Source organism: Anomaloglossus baeobatrachus, chromosome 1 (assembly GCF_048569485.1).
Source record: "Anomaloglossus baeobatrachus isolate aAnoBae1 chromosome 1, aAnoBae1.hap1, whole genome shotgun sequence".
NCBI lineage: Eukaryota > Metazoa > Chordata > Amphibia > Anura > Aromobatidae > Anomaloglossus > Anomaloglossus baeobatrachus.
This window is the reverse complement of record NC_134353.1, coordinates 326,492,215-326,507,521: the sequence shown is the minus strand read 5'-3', so window position 1 is coordinate 326,507,521 and position 15,307 is coordinate 326,492,215. Positions and strand designations below refer to the sequence as shown.

The window sequence follows — 15,307 nt, the reverse complement described above, 5'->3', positions numbered from 1 at the left end:
CTGTACTATGAAGCGCCGACCGATCAACTTTGCGGCATTTGGCTGAATCTGGGCTGAAAGTATATCCCGGTACACTTCAGAATTCATCCGGCTACTGGATCATGTGCCGTTCCCTTTCTTCTCCAAACTTTTTTCTTCCCATCATTCTGGTACAGGTTGATCTTTGTCTCATCTGTCCATAGAATACTTTTCCAGAACTGAGCTGGCTTCATGAGGTGTTTTTCAGCAAATTTAACTCTGGCCTGTCTATTTTTGGAATTGATGAATGGTTTGCATCTAGATGTGAACCCTTTTTATTTACTTTCATGGAGTCTTCTCTTTACTGTTGACTTAGAGACAGATACACCTACTTCACTGAGAGTGTTCTGGACTTCAGTTGATGTTGTGAACGGGTTCTTCTTCACCAAATAAAGTATGCGGCGATCATCCACCACTGTTGTCATCCGTGGACGCCCAGGCCTTTTTGAGTTCCCAAGCTCACCAGTCAATTCCTTTTTTCTCAGAATGTACCCGACTGTTGATTTTGCTACTCCAAGCATGTCTGCTATCTCTCTGATGGATTTTTTCTTTTTTTTCAGTCTCAGGATGTTCTGCTTCACCTCAATTGAGAGTTCCTTAGACCGCATGTTGTCTGGTCACAGCAACAGCTTCCAAATGCAAAACCACACACCTGTAATCAACCCCAGACCTTTTAACTACTTCATTGATTACAGGTTAACGAGGGAGACGCCTTCAGAGTTAATTGCAGCCCTTAGAGTCCCTTGTCCAATTACTTTTGGTCCCTTGAAAAAGAGGAGGCTATGCAATACAGAGCTATGATTCCTAAACCCTTTCTCCGATTTGGATGTGAAAACTCTCATATTGTAGCTGGGAGTGTGCACTTTCAGCCCATATTATATATATAATTGTATTTCTGAACATTTTTTTGTAAACAGCTAAAATAACAAAACTTGTGTCACTGTCCAAATATTTCTGGACCTATCTGTAGGTGACTATGGTTTCTGGGAGACTATGTGTATGGATATTAAATTGTAGCCTCAAAGGCTGTGTGATTATTATTTATAATCTTAATTCCGCTGTATATATATGATGCATATGGTGTGTCCACACACTCACTTGTGATAATATTTTTGAAAATAAAAACTGATTTGTTTTTGCAAAAATCTTGATTTTCCTCTTTATTGGGCTTTTGATCGTTTTCCTCTCCCCTCCATCTTTAAAGTAATTTGTACGATTTATGCCCCATATAATATAGTCCTATTTCACAATAGATTCTAATATATATGCTATATAGCAATTTGTGAAAATGTGAAAATGCATTATATAATACTGGTTACGTTGGTTAATATTGTTTTCTCTCCCTGTAGATCTCACATTTTATGAGAGACCACAGGTTCTCTATGGGGTTCAGATCAGGTGAACAAGGGGTCTATGTCATTAATTTTTAATCTTTTAGACCTTTACTGGCCAGCCACGTTGTAGAGTAGTTGGATGCATGTGATGGAGCATTGTCCTGCATGAAAATCATGTTTTCCTTGAACGATACCGACTTCATCCTGTACCACTGCTTGAAGAAGTTGTCTTCTAGAAACTGGCAGTAGGTCTGGGAGTTGAGCTTCACTCCATCCCCAACCAGAAAAGGTCCCACAAGTTCATCTTTGATGATACCAGCCCATACCAGTACCTCACCTCCACCTTGCTGGCGTCTGAGTTGGAGTGGAGCGCTCTGCCCATTACTGATCCAGCCTCTGACCTACCATCTGGCCTTTCAAGAGTCACTCTCATTTTATCAGTCCATAAAATCTTTGAAAAATCAGTCTTTAGATATTTCTTGGACCAGTCTTGACGTTTTATCTTATGTTGCTTGTTCAAAGGTTGTCGTTTTTTAGCCTTCCTTACCTTAGCCATGTCCCTGAGTATGGCACACCTTGTGCTTTTTGATACTCCAGCATCATTGCAGCTCTAAAATATGGCCAAACTGGTGGCAAATGGCATCTTGACAGCTTCACGTTTGATTTTCCTCAATTCATGGGCAGTTATTTTGCGCCTTTTTTGCCCAACACGCCTTTTGCGACCCTATTGGCTATTTGCCATGAAACGCTTGATTGTTCGGTGATCACGCTTCAAAAGTTTGGCAATTTCAAAACTGCTGCATCCCTCTGCAAGACATCTCACAATTTTGGACTTTTCAGAGCCCGTCAAATCTCTCTTTTGACGCATTATGCCAAAGGAAAGGAAGTTGCCTAATAATTAAGCACACCTTATATAGGATGTTGATGTCATTACACCACACCGCTCCTCATTACAAAGATGCACATCACCTGATTTACTTAATTGGTAGTTGGCTTTCAAGCCTATACAGCTTGGAATAGGACAACATGTATAAAAATTATCATGTGATCAACATACTCATTTGCCTAATAATTTTGCACACAGTGTATGTTGTTTGGTCAAACATGGTCTTTTATATGGCTTCCTTATGGCTAGCAGTTTTCAGTTACTCATAGTTAACAGTGGCTACAAAAACAGCCTCAGAGTACCAACAGATGTGTATTGTAGACACAATGTACATGAACATTGCTACCCAAAAACTTAGGGGTACTTTATACACTGAGTCAAATCGAAAGTGACGCACATCCGGCGTCGCTGTCGACATCGGAGTATGTGAATCCTTTTTACTACGATTAACGAGCGCAAAAGCGTCGAAATCGTATGATCGGTGTAGCGTTGGTCATTTCCATAATTTCGGAAGGACCGATGTTACGATGTTGTTCCTCGTTCCTGCTGCAGCACACATCGCTGTGTGTGAAGCCGCAGGAGCGAGGAACATCACCTTACCTGCGTCCCGGCTGCAATGAGAAGGAAGGAGGTGGGCGGGATGTTTACGTCCCGCTCATCTCCGCGCCCTTGCTTCTATTGGCCGCCTGCCGTGTGACGTCACTGTGACGCCGCATGACCTGCCCCCTTAGGAAGGAGGCGGTTTACCGGCCAGAGCGACGTCGCAGGGCAGGTAAGTGCATGTGAAACTGCCGTAGCGATAATGTTCGTTACGGCAGCTATCACAAGATATCACAGCAGCGACGGGGGCGGGGACTATCGCGCTCGGCATTGCTACCATCGGCTTGCGATGTCGTAGTGTGCAAAGTATCCCTTAGATTGGTGCCAAATTTTCCGACTCTTTAAAAAGATGAGATTAATGAATAAGGTGAAAACATCAGTAATCATTAAACTCTGACCACAAAGCAGAAAACAAACAAAAAAAAACAGGCAAGCACATAGAGAATAGACTTTAGTAAAGGTGGAAATAAAATAATGAATTGGGTGCAAACTAAGAAAAAGCACAAACACATGCAAAGGCAATGATAAATCGGGGCCAGTGTTTCTGCTAGTAGGCTTCGGGGGGCGATTAGATACTGGAAGACCAGTATAACCTCTGGTCTACATTAACATGCCACATAACTGAAGTTTTGCCCAATTTTCTGCTTTAATTTCATATTTATATATTTTTTTTATTTGTTTGCTCTTGTAGCATCACTAGTTTCACAGCACTTTATAGATATCATCACTGTCCCCATTTGGGGCTCACAATCTAAATGTCTTTGGAGTGTTTGAGGAAACCGGAGAACTCAGAGGAACCTCACAAAACACGGGGAGAACATACAAATTCCTTGCAGATGCTGTCCTTGGTGGAATTTGAACAAAGGAGTTCTACTATGCTAACCATTGAGCCACCATGTTGCCCTAAAAAACTGTTGCCCTAAAATCTCTACCTGTTTTAACTAAAACTAGACAAATTTTATTATACAAAAGTGGATCACATACAGCCATGCAAGAAAATAACCATGGAGAGGGCTTCAGGTCCTTGTGGGGGTCACTGTGACTGGCTGGAACTTTTCCTTACATCACCCTGCACTAGGCACTTTAGGTAACATGTATATTTTTCCCTTTAATTGGAGATTTGTTAGTGCCTGTTTGATATACGTTGTTGCCAGACTGTTCCCTTGTGTATGGCACCTAGTTAAATTATATATACAGTTAGGTCCAGAAATATTTGGACAGTGACACAATTTTCGCGAGTTGGGCTCTGCATGCCACCACATTGGATTTGAAATGAAACCTCTACAACAGAATTCAAGTGCAGATTGTAACGTTTAATTTGAAGGTTTGAACAAAAATATCTGATAGAAATTGTAGGAATTGTACACATTTCTTTACAAACACTCCACATTTTAGGAGGTCAAAAGTAATTGGACAAATAAACCAAACCCAAACAAAATATTTTTATTTTCAATATTTTGTTGCGAATCCTTTGGAGGCAATCACTGCCTTAAGTCTGGAACCCATGGACATCAACAAACGCTGGGTTTCCTCCTTCTTAATGCTTTGCCAGGCCTTTACAGCCGCAGCCTTCAGGTCTTGCTTGTTTGTGGGTCTTTCCGTCTTAAGTCTGGATTTGAGCAAGTGAAATGCATGCTCAATTGGGTTAAGATCTGGTGATTGACTTGGCCATTGCAGAATGTTCCACTTTTTTGCACTCATGAACTCCTGGGTAGCTTTGGCTGTATGCTTGGGATCATTGTCCATCTGTACTATGAAGCGCCGTCCGATCAACTTTGCGGCATTTGGCTGAATCTGGGCTGAAAGTATATCCCGGTACACTTCAGAATTCATCCGGCTACTCTTGTCTGCTGTTATGTCATCAATAAACACAAGTGACCCAGTGCCATTGAAAGCCATGCATGCCCATGCCATCAAGTTGCCTCCACCATGTTTTACAGAGGATGTGGTGTGCCTTGGATCATGTGCCGTTCCCTTTCTTCTCCAAACTTTTTTCTTCCCATCATTCTGGTACAGGTTGATCTTTGTCTCATCTGTCCATAGAATACTTTTCCAGAACTGAGCTGGCTTCATGAGGTGTTTTTCAGCAAATTTAACTCTGGCCTGTCTATTTTTGGAATTGATGAATGGTTTGCATCTAGATGTGAACCCTTTATTTACTTTCATGGAGTCTTCTCTTTACTGTTGACTTAGAGACAGATACACCTACTTCACTGAGAGTGTTCTGGACTTCAGTTGATGTTGTGAACGGGTTCTTCTTCACCAAAGAAAGTATGCGGCGATCATCCACCACTGTTGTCATCCGTGGACGCCCAGGCCTTTTTGAGTTCCCAAGCTCACCAGTCAATTCCTTTTTTCTCAGAATGTACCCGACTGTTGATTTTGCTACTTCAAGCATGTCTGCTATCTCTCTGATGGATTTTTTCTTTTTTTTCAGCCTCAGGATGTTCTGCTTCACCTCAATTGAGAGTTCCTTAGACCGCATGTTGTCTGGTCACAGCAACAGCTTCCAAATGCAAAACCACACACCTGTAATCAACCCCAGACCTTTTAACTACTTCATTGATTACAGGTTAACGAGGGAGACGCCTTCAGAGTTAATTGCAGCCCTTAGAGTCCCTTGTCCAATTACTTTTGGTCCCTTGAAAAAGAGGAGGCTATGCATTACAGAGCTATGATTCCTAAACCCTTTCTCCGATTTGGATGTGAAAACTCTCATATTGCAGCTGGGAGTGTGCACTTTCAGCCCATATTATATATATATAATTGTATTTCTGAACATGTTTTTGTAAACAGCTAAAATAACAAAACTTGTGTCACTGTCCAAATATTTCTGGACCTAACTGTATATACTTTCTGCACTTTGAATTGGTGCCTAAAGGCCACTTTACTTGCTGCGATATCGGTACCGATATCACTAGCGTGGGTACCCGCCCCCATCTGTTGTGCGACACAGGCAAATCGCTGCCCGTGCCGCACGACATCGCCCAGACCCGTCACATGTACTTACCTGCCCGGCGACGTCGCTGTGACCGGCGAACCGCCTCCTTTCTAAGGGGGCGGTTCGTTCAGCATCACAGCGACGTCACAGCCGCGTCACTGAACCGCCGCCCAATAGAAGCAGAGGGGCGGACATGAGTGGGACGTAACATCCCGCCCACCTCCTTCCTTCGCATTGCGGCCGGGAGGCAGGTAAGGTGAGGTTCCTCGTTCCTGCTGCGTCACACGGAGCGATGTGTGCTGCTGCAGGAACGAGGAACAACTTCGTTACTGCTGCAGTAACGATATTTGAGAATGGACCCCCATGTCACCGATGAGCGATTTTGCACGTTTTTGCGACGATGCAAAATCGCTCATAGGTGTAACACGCAACGGCATCACTAATGCGCCCGGATGTGCATCACAAATTCCGTGACCCCAACGACTTTGCATTAGCGGTATTGTAGCGTGTAAAGCCCCCTTAAGGCTACATTTACACATCCATTGTTTTAAATCCGTCAGGTCCGTTTTTGCAATGCAACGACGGATCCATCGTTTTTTAGATGTCAACTGATGCAACGAATGTGTTATTTCACAGGATTCCGTTCACAGGAATCCTGTGAAAAAACTGATCCGTCACGTCCATTACATAATAATAATAATAATATAATACATCCGCTGTATGTCTGTTTTGTGACGGATCCGTCGTGATCCGTTTGTGTTTGGGACAACCCAATGGGTATGCCAAACATGCTGGGCATGCTCAGTAAAGCATGATGGATTCCAGCACTAGATTCCGTCGTGTGACGGATTACGGCAGAATCCAGCACCTTACACAGCCATTATAGCTCTTGATGGATTGCGACGGAATCCTGCGGAGTGCGTTTTTTTGCCGCTCCAAAAAACGTTACATTGTCCGTTCATACCGCCCGACAGTCAGTCATTCCACAACTGATCGGTCACGCGGCGGATGCCACGCAAGGCCATCAGTCGCAGTCTGTCATTAATACAAGTCTATGGGGAAAAAAACTGATTCCTGCAAAATATTTTGCAGGATACCGTAATTCCTCAAAACGACGGATTGTGACTGATGCAAAACAACGGAAGTGTGCACCTAGCCTTACCTGGGCGAGTGGAGGGTAGCTATATATACATATACTGTATATATTAACTTGATTGTAATTGCGTTTATACCTTCCTCCATTCTAGCTACTCCACTTATATTGATGGGTTATACCTGTTACTGGCTCTTTATCCGGTCATTCTCCCTTCTCATGCTTGTTTTTACACGGTGGTTCTATTGCATGGCTGTATGTGATTCACTTTTGTATAATAAAATTTGTCTACTTCTTGCGCATATTTCTCTTGTCCTCCTGTGTTTAATGTCAATGAGTAGTGCTTAGCAATGGTTTTGCCTTACCATGGCACACCAATTGCTATTACGTTTTGCAATTGTTTGAGAGCTTTTGTATTGATCCTGTTTTAACTAAAGACCGCTAATTCTTAAATGTTACTGGAAATGTATACAAAACTTTGCCCTATGAATCCCAAGCAAATACCTTCTAAAATGTTCTTTCGCCTGATTTTTCTATAGATATTTCCTTACGTTGATTTTAAATATATACATTGCTACACTTAATTATACAAGAAGTCTACTCCAGGATTTTACTTCTATGTGTTACCTAAACAGTAAAAATTCTTTGTGGAAAGAAATCCGCTGGAGTATTGCAGATGCAGTGAAAAGCAGAAGTAGAGGTTATTTGAAGAAGGAATGACGGAGGAGGACTGCACCTTTAATAATCACTAAGCTGTCACACGTGATGCCTGCTTGAAGTCAACTCAAAGTCAGAGCCTGGGATTTCATTGCTACTGCTGCCTGCGATAGTTGTTTACTCCTTTACAACTTGCCGAAGCTCAGAACTGCACCTGCTGCATACACAACGCCTGGGGCACATGAAACCATTCAATACCTTGGCCAACGGGCATCCTAAGGTACAGCTTCTGTTGTGCTAACTAGAAGAACATAAAACTTTTCTGGGAAGTCACTTCATTGCCTTTATTTCAGCAAGACTGGGAATGAGCACAGATAACGGCTCCTTTACTCAAAGAGATGTAATAATATTGTGGTGGCCACATTTTCGGGATTGGCATTGTTCTATGTGGTTCTTCAAGAATCTGGATAAAGTTTAAACCAGTTTCAGATTTTCTACTTGTGTTTACTCAGTACGTTTTCTGTACTTCTATCAACCAGCCTTTTGGATGTTCTAGTTGACAGTGCGAAGTGATTGCTCTTGAGCACCACCAGACATGTGATCAGAAGATGAGTAATTTTACCTGAACCTTTTTTGTAACCTTTCAAGACTGACAGAAAGAATATGAAGTAAATACGCAAGAAGGCAAACAATAGCTAGACGATGACATTAAAGATGAAAATCCCTGGGCCACGGAATGATTCAAAGGTCTTATCCAAATGCTATTTGTAAAGGACATCACTCGTACCTACGCCAGCTGACACCTGTATGATGCTGGAAGACCGAAATGCAGCAGCTTCTTCATCTGCTTCCTTGTCCACCAACTCATTTATTCCCAAAACAACTTACCGGAAAATTAAAAGGTGTTTTAGCTTCCGTAGAGGTACGTTAAGAGGAGGTCTTATTAACCTCTAGTCCTATTAATCTATTAGAATGCATAACAGAAATAATCAGGGAGTAGAATCATAATTGTCATTTTATGTTTTGGAATAAGATATTGAAGTAGGGTTAAATGCCATCTCATGTAAACCAGATCAAACAGTGGGATATCATGAGCTGTGCTAAATGACACTCAGCTTTGCTGCAATTTATACACAAAACTAATTTACAATCTAGGTAGAATTAAATTCTGTTTTTATATTAACTTTGACAAAGTTTATTCTAAATATTGCATGTGCTTGCTTATGTTAGTACTTGTGTGCATGTATTGTATGTGTGTGCTAGTGTGTGCATCTGTTGTGTGTGTGTAGACATATGTGTATATGTTATACGTGTGTTTGTATGTATGTATGTGCATGCATGTGGTGTGTACATGTCTATGTGTGTGCATATGTGTGTATGTGTTGTGAGTGTGCATATGTTTGTGTGTGCTTTTGTTTACATGTATGTGCATTCATGTGTGTATATGTTATGCATGTATGTATGTGCATGTGGAGTGTTCATGTGTTTGTATGTGTGTGCATGTGTGAGCTTGTGTCAGTATGTCTATTCATGTGTGTGTATTTGTTGTGATTGTGCATGTGATTGTGTGTATGTCTGTGTATGTGTGTGCTCATGTTTGTATGTATGTGCATGTGTTGTGAGCTTGTATTAGTATGTATGTCTATTTATGTGTGTATATGTGTTGTGATTGGGCATGTGTGTACTTGTATTTATATGTATGTGCATGCATGTGGTGTATATGTGTTTGGCTGTATGTGTGTGCTCGTGTTTGTATGTATGTGTGTGCATGTGGTGTGAGCTTGTGTTACTATGTATGTGTATTCATGTGTGTGTATGTGTTGTGATTGTGCATGTGTTTGTGTGTATATCTGTGTGTGTGTGCTTGTGTTTATATGTATGTGAGTGCATGTGATGTGTGTATGTGTTGTATTTGTATGTATGTACATGCATTTGGTGTGCACATGTGTTTGTGTGCATGTATGTGCTTGTGTTTGTATGTGTTGTCATTGTGGATGTGTTTGTGTGTATGTCTGTGTATGCTTGCGTCAGTATGTATGTGCAATCATGCGTGTGTTTGTGTTGTGAATGTGCATGCGTTTTTATGTGTATGTACATGTATGTGTGTTAGTGTATGTTTGTATATGTGCACCTGTTACTTGTGGGTATGTGTTTGCATATGTTTGCTTGTGTGTGTGTATCTGTGTGTGTTTGTATGTGTGTGCATATATCCAAAATATAACAACAATGTGCTCAGCTTATCCCAAATTCACATATTGCTCCACAGTCGTTCTGGCAAAGACAATGCGCGGATCCGGCCGGAGCAGCCGTGTAGAATTCAGAAAAGCTTGCGAAGGATCTAGCAGAAGTCGAGAAGTATCCTTTAAAATACCTTTTATTCCATAGTCCAATAAAGGTACAAAAAGATAAAATATGTGGGTAAACAAACGCAGCATAACTGCATAATGATGTGACAAACGTTTGCAATGTCCTTATGCGATTATGCTGCGTTTGTTTACCCACATACTTTATCTTTTTGTAACTTTATTGAATTATGGAATAAAAGTTATTCTTTAAGGATACTTCTGGGCTTCCGCTGGATCCTTTGCAAGCTTTTCTGTGTGCATATATATATGTGCGTATTTGTGTGTTTCTGTTTGTATGTACAGTATGTGTGTGTATATGTGTGTGTGCGTGCATATGTGTGTAATTCTGTGTTTCTGTTTGTATGTGTTTGTATGTATGTGTGCATATATGTGTGTATGTGCACGTGCGTATGTGTGTGTGTGTGTGTGTGTAGGAAGAATTAGTTGGATTTGCTTTCACCACTCTCTTTGTTGCTCGATTTGATGGGTTGGGACATTCACAAAGAAATCAGCTGGTTATTTGGAAGTAGTGAACTTAAACAATAAGTCAAGCTGTCAGTGTTTTCTGAGCACTCTTTAAGACTTGTTTCAGGCTTGTCTGACATTTCACAGGTGCCGCTTTTTACTGTACACAGTAACATAGTTCCAGAATTCCATTCAAAATATTAAAATACCATGGAAAGTTCATACTATAACATTTCCATAACATTTCCATTTACAGTCTATCTACAGTAATCTCCAGCTAGTGTGTCAACTAGACTATAGGTACAACTACCTAGCCTGTAAAAGAGGGTTCACTCGTAACAAAGCGATTTCAAGCCGTATGTGGCAGCATGTTTATCTGTATTCTTTTAGCTACCGTATATACCACCTTTTGAGATATTATCTATGTTCCTATGATTAACCTTATGAATATCTGCTAGTAGACCTCCAAAAATTTGATGAGAATATTGCCGCCAATAGTGAGACCACTTCCTATACACTTAACTATATGATTGTAATAATTTCAGTCTTATTTTAGATCATATACTGTGTTCTTCGCGTTTAAATCATCATTTTAATAAACTTTACATAATTTAATAATATAAGAATAAGAAAATAAAGAACGTTGTGATATATCTTACCAGAGAAATGCGATCCTTCCCAGTTTTTTCACCCAATTTCTGAATTCATAAGTCACTCCAATAAACTGGTAAAATCTGTTGTGCTGGCTATAAAGTCTATAGAAAAGGGAGATGGATGATGAGGCTCGAGCCAAGTGAGAGAGGCCACAAACCCACAGACCCATGCTGCTGCGGACCCATGCTTCTGCTTTCTAATAAAGTGAGAGAGGCCACAGACCCACGGACCCATGCTGCTGCGGACCCATGCTGCTGCTTTCTAATAAATATAAAATCTCACCCCAGAGCTGGCTTCACAGGTACAATGCTCAGTACTATCTACATACTCACCAGTTTCTGTAACCCTATTCCAGCATGCACCGCGGTACTGTCAGTTGCGCAGGCGCAGTTCGAACTGCGCCTGTGCAAGTGACATACACGTCACTGCAGCTTCAGGGCACGAACTGCACTTGCGCAAGTAGCGTTGACGTCACCGCTCTTCCCACACACATGCAGTAGCAGCCGCGCCTCGCGGCTGGTACTGCGCATGCGTGGGAAGAGCGGTGATTTCATTTCACCGCACTCCCGATGCGATAGCTTCGGGCCTATTTCTAGTTGTATCATATCCATAGTGCTGAGAGTGTGCTAGTGGTCCCTCATGTCTGTGTGCTTTGTATGGCAGACATCATAACTATTCTCGACCCATTATCCCAGAGGCAAAAGACATTCAGAAATAAAGCTTGCCTAGAGGAAAATGTAAAAAATAAAGTCATAAAGTAAGCAGAAAAAATGTTATTCCTCGAGTACATACACAACAGATTATTCTGAGATGTGGCCTCATATGACATGTACTGTATGCTTTAACTTGTAGCTACTGGGCCACCATCAATCTTACAAAGCTTGGTTACATTTATTAATAAAATTCATAAGTTTTCTGGGAATCTAGAAATGAAAGCACATGGATTCCCTTCTATACCATATGACTTGACCTCATGGGGTCATGTTTCATCTTAGACTTCAGAATATAATTCATGTTTTCTCTTAAAAGCAGAACATATGCCCCATGCCTTTATTTGAATGTAGATAAATAAATGTAGACATACTCTTATATTTCACACACTTCTCTTTTTTCCCATTGTTCTTTTCCTTCTCCCCCTTCCTTACACTCATTTCCCGATAAGTATTGCAAATACCATATTTTCTGGCCTCCCTTGTGAGAATTTTGCAATGAATGTGGTCTTTCTGAAACGTCAGATCATAGATGGCTGGACAATGCTTGGTTTCCCTTTTGCAAGTTAAACAGTTGAAATACATAAAGACTTATCAATGTAGCAAACAAGCACTCTATGCTATCTCCATACCTCATGTTCTGCTATACAAATATGCTTTGGTATTGCCATAGCACTTAGCATCAATAATGTTGGCACTTGCTACATCTGACAGAAAAAAATATTATTTATTGGTATTGGATGGATTTGCAAAATATTTCATGTGTAGCATCTGTGTTACTGGCACATGCAGATGACCAATGTTATTGAATATCCCTAGACTGCATTGTTACAAGTGATGGAAACATCATGAGATTGAACAATGAGGGGCCATCAAAATATTTACTTTAGTTTTCTAGCATAAAACACTTAAAAAGTCAATTTTTTTTTCACAATTCTAAGTTGGCATTTTCACACCAGTCCCGGACAACTCCACCAAACTGTGTGGAGAATAAGCAGTACAAGGTGTGGTGTTGCCCGCCCGCTGAATTCATTAAAAATTATAACACATTAGTCTAAAGGCCCCGTCACACACAGAGATAAATCTTTGGCAGATCTGTGGTTGCAGTGAAATCATGGACATATTGTTCCATTTGTACACTGCCACAAACCTGACACTGATTGTCCACAATTTCACTGCAACCACAGATCTGACGCAGATTTATCTGTGTGTGTGACAGGGCCTTTAGACTAGAGTAGTATTTCTGAAGGCACATTGCACTGTGAAGATGTGCCAAATTCATTAATGAAGCACTCCCATCAAATAATTTATCCTTGTTATATATTTGAGGCATCATATTATATAGCATTGTGTACTTACAATTACTCATATTGCCCTTCTACCTAGTCAATTATTCTCTTTTCCATTAGGTCTATGACATCATGTGATTAAAAACAGACTAACTGAATCCTTCTAAGCTTTTTGTAGAAAAAAAACTCTTTCCACTCATGAGTCACTGCAATGTCCCTGGCATTGGTGAGGAGTAGAGCTGTTGGGTTAACGTTGTAGACAGGGATGACTCATGCAAGGAAAAGTGACTTCTTTTTTATACATAGAGTTTAGAAGGATTCAGCTAGCCTGTTTTTAATCACATGATATCATAGGCCTAATGTAAAAGAGAAGAATTAACTGGGTAGAAGGTCAGTAGGAGCAATTGTAAGTGCACAATGCTTTAAAAGGCTAAAAAGTTTGAGCATGAGCCTTTTAATGAATTTGGTGCATCATTATTATTAAGAGTGGGGTGTACAACGCTAGTCTTAATGAATCTGCGTCTCAGTTTCTACATGTCTATAGAAAAAAACTCCTGTGTTTCTCCTTCCACAGAAGATGTATGTTCAGCTTTTTAGGAGTTTTCTAGCAACTAGACCATATATATTTATATAATACTGAATATACTTAAACTGGTTGTATGACCACTTAAGGGTGTTTTGGTTATATGTTTTATGTTTTGCTTTTCCCAGGATCCATTGCTGTCTTTGGCAAAAGTTTAAGGGTCTGCAGAGTTATAATATAATTGTGCAAATTAGTAAATAAGTGCAGAACTGAAATTTTCTTAGCATCCCTGTAGATTATATCATACATAGTTTACCTTAGGCGGCACTTTTATTTTTTTGTCATGTTATCTAAATTCCAATTCAAGGAATGGCTAAGTCAAAGCTTGCATCAAAGCAGAGTGGGCTTGCTGAGCCATGACCTTTTGTAACAGGTGAAAAGAAAACATCCAGCAATTATTGTGTGCAAATATAAAGCTGCTTTTGAAAGGATGGGGAGAGAAGCCAAGCTCCCTCAGAGCCTAAGAGCAAGCACTTGTGTATACTCCATTCAGCTGTGAATAAGGGACAGCCAGTGGCATTCTTAGCTGACAATAGAGAGTGCGTCAGTGTATCGCACCAGAAATATATTGATCCCAGGTATGTGCCAGACAAAAGCTAACAAAACCTTAACCCACCATCTAACCACCAACTACTTATGTCTATCAGTACTGGAAATATACTGCATCAGGTGTCTCTGGTTATAACCGTGACATTACTGTGCAAAATATGAATTCATCACAAAGAATCTTAGCTTGGCAAATGCAGACAATTCAAAGAAACGTGGTTTATGGTCTAGATTTATAATATAAGCGTCCAGCTCCTACAAACTTCTAATTTTTCATGATATAATAGATTAACTTTGCTGAAACAGTGAAGAAACAAAAAAGGTTCACTTAGTATAGGCTCCAGACTACTTTGATGGTTTGTATCGATGGCATGATGGCGTCGGGAAGGAATTGTTCCCCCAATATGGAACTTAAATCAACGTTACACGCAACGACGTATCTAACGATATATCGCCGGGGTCACGGATTCTGTGACGCACATCCGGCATCGTTAGCGATGTCGTTGCGTGACACCAACGAGCGACAGTTAACGATGGAAAATACTCACCAAATCGTCCAGCGTTGACACGTCGTTCATTTTCAAAAAATCGTTGATTGTTGAAGACGCAAGTTGTTCGTCGTTCTCGAGGCAGAACACATCGCTACGTGTGACACCTCGGGAACGACGAACTACAGCTTACCTGCTGCCGCCGGCAATGAGGAAGGAAAGAGGTGGGCGGGATGTTACGGCGGGCTCATCTCCGTTCCTCCGCTTCTATTGGGCGGCCGCTTAGTGACGCCGCACGTACCACCCCCTTAGAAAGGAGGCGGTTCGCCGGCCACAGCGACGTCGCTAGGCAGGTAAGTCCGTGTGATGGCTTCTAACAATATTGTGCACCACGGGCAGCGATTTGCCCGTGATGCACAAATGACGGGGGCGGGTACGCTCGCTAGCGATATCGCTGCGTGTAAAGCCCCCGTTAGTGTCTGCACTATGGGGTTTTTGCCTTTTTTGGATCAGCATGGGTTGAACTCGATGGACTTAAGTCTACCTTCAACCTTAAAAACTACGAAACTATATTCTAGTTTGTACAAACCAGTCACAAAATACTTTGCAAACTAGTTGAGTCACCAATCAAAGGCAGGTTCTCATAGACGCTCTCCCTCCCCCAGCCGCTCATGGAATGTGCAGAATTTAGAAACTGG

The 15,307-nt window shown here is 41.1% G+C and overlaps 1 protein-coding gene across 7 annotated transcripts in view; it reads left to right on the top strand.

The window, feature by feature from the left end:
• ARHGAP24 (Rho GTPase activating protein 24) overlaps positions 1-15,307 on the top strand; it is a 1,297,893-nt gene that overhangs the window by 1,245,086 nt on the left and 37,500 nt on the right. Inside the window, exon 1 of one of the 7 annotated variants that reach the window (XM_075351897.1) lies at positions 7,705-8,451. The exons of the other annotated variants lie outside the window; for them this stretch is intronic. Coding sequence (XP_075208012.1) covers positions 8,337-8,451 — 115 coding nt within the window. The 5' untranslated portion in view covers positions 7,705-8,336. Of the gene's footprint in view, positions 1-7,704; positions 8,452-15,307 lie in introns of those variants that run through there. 7 annotated transcript variants of the gene reach the window in all.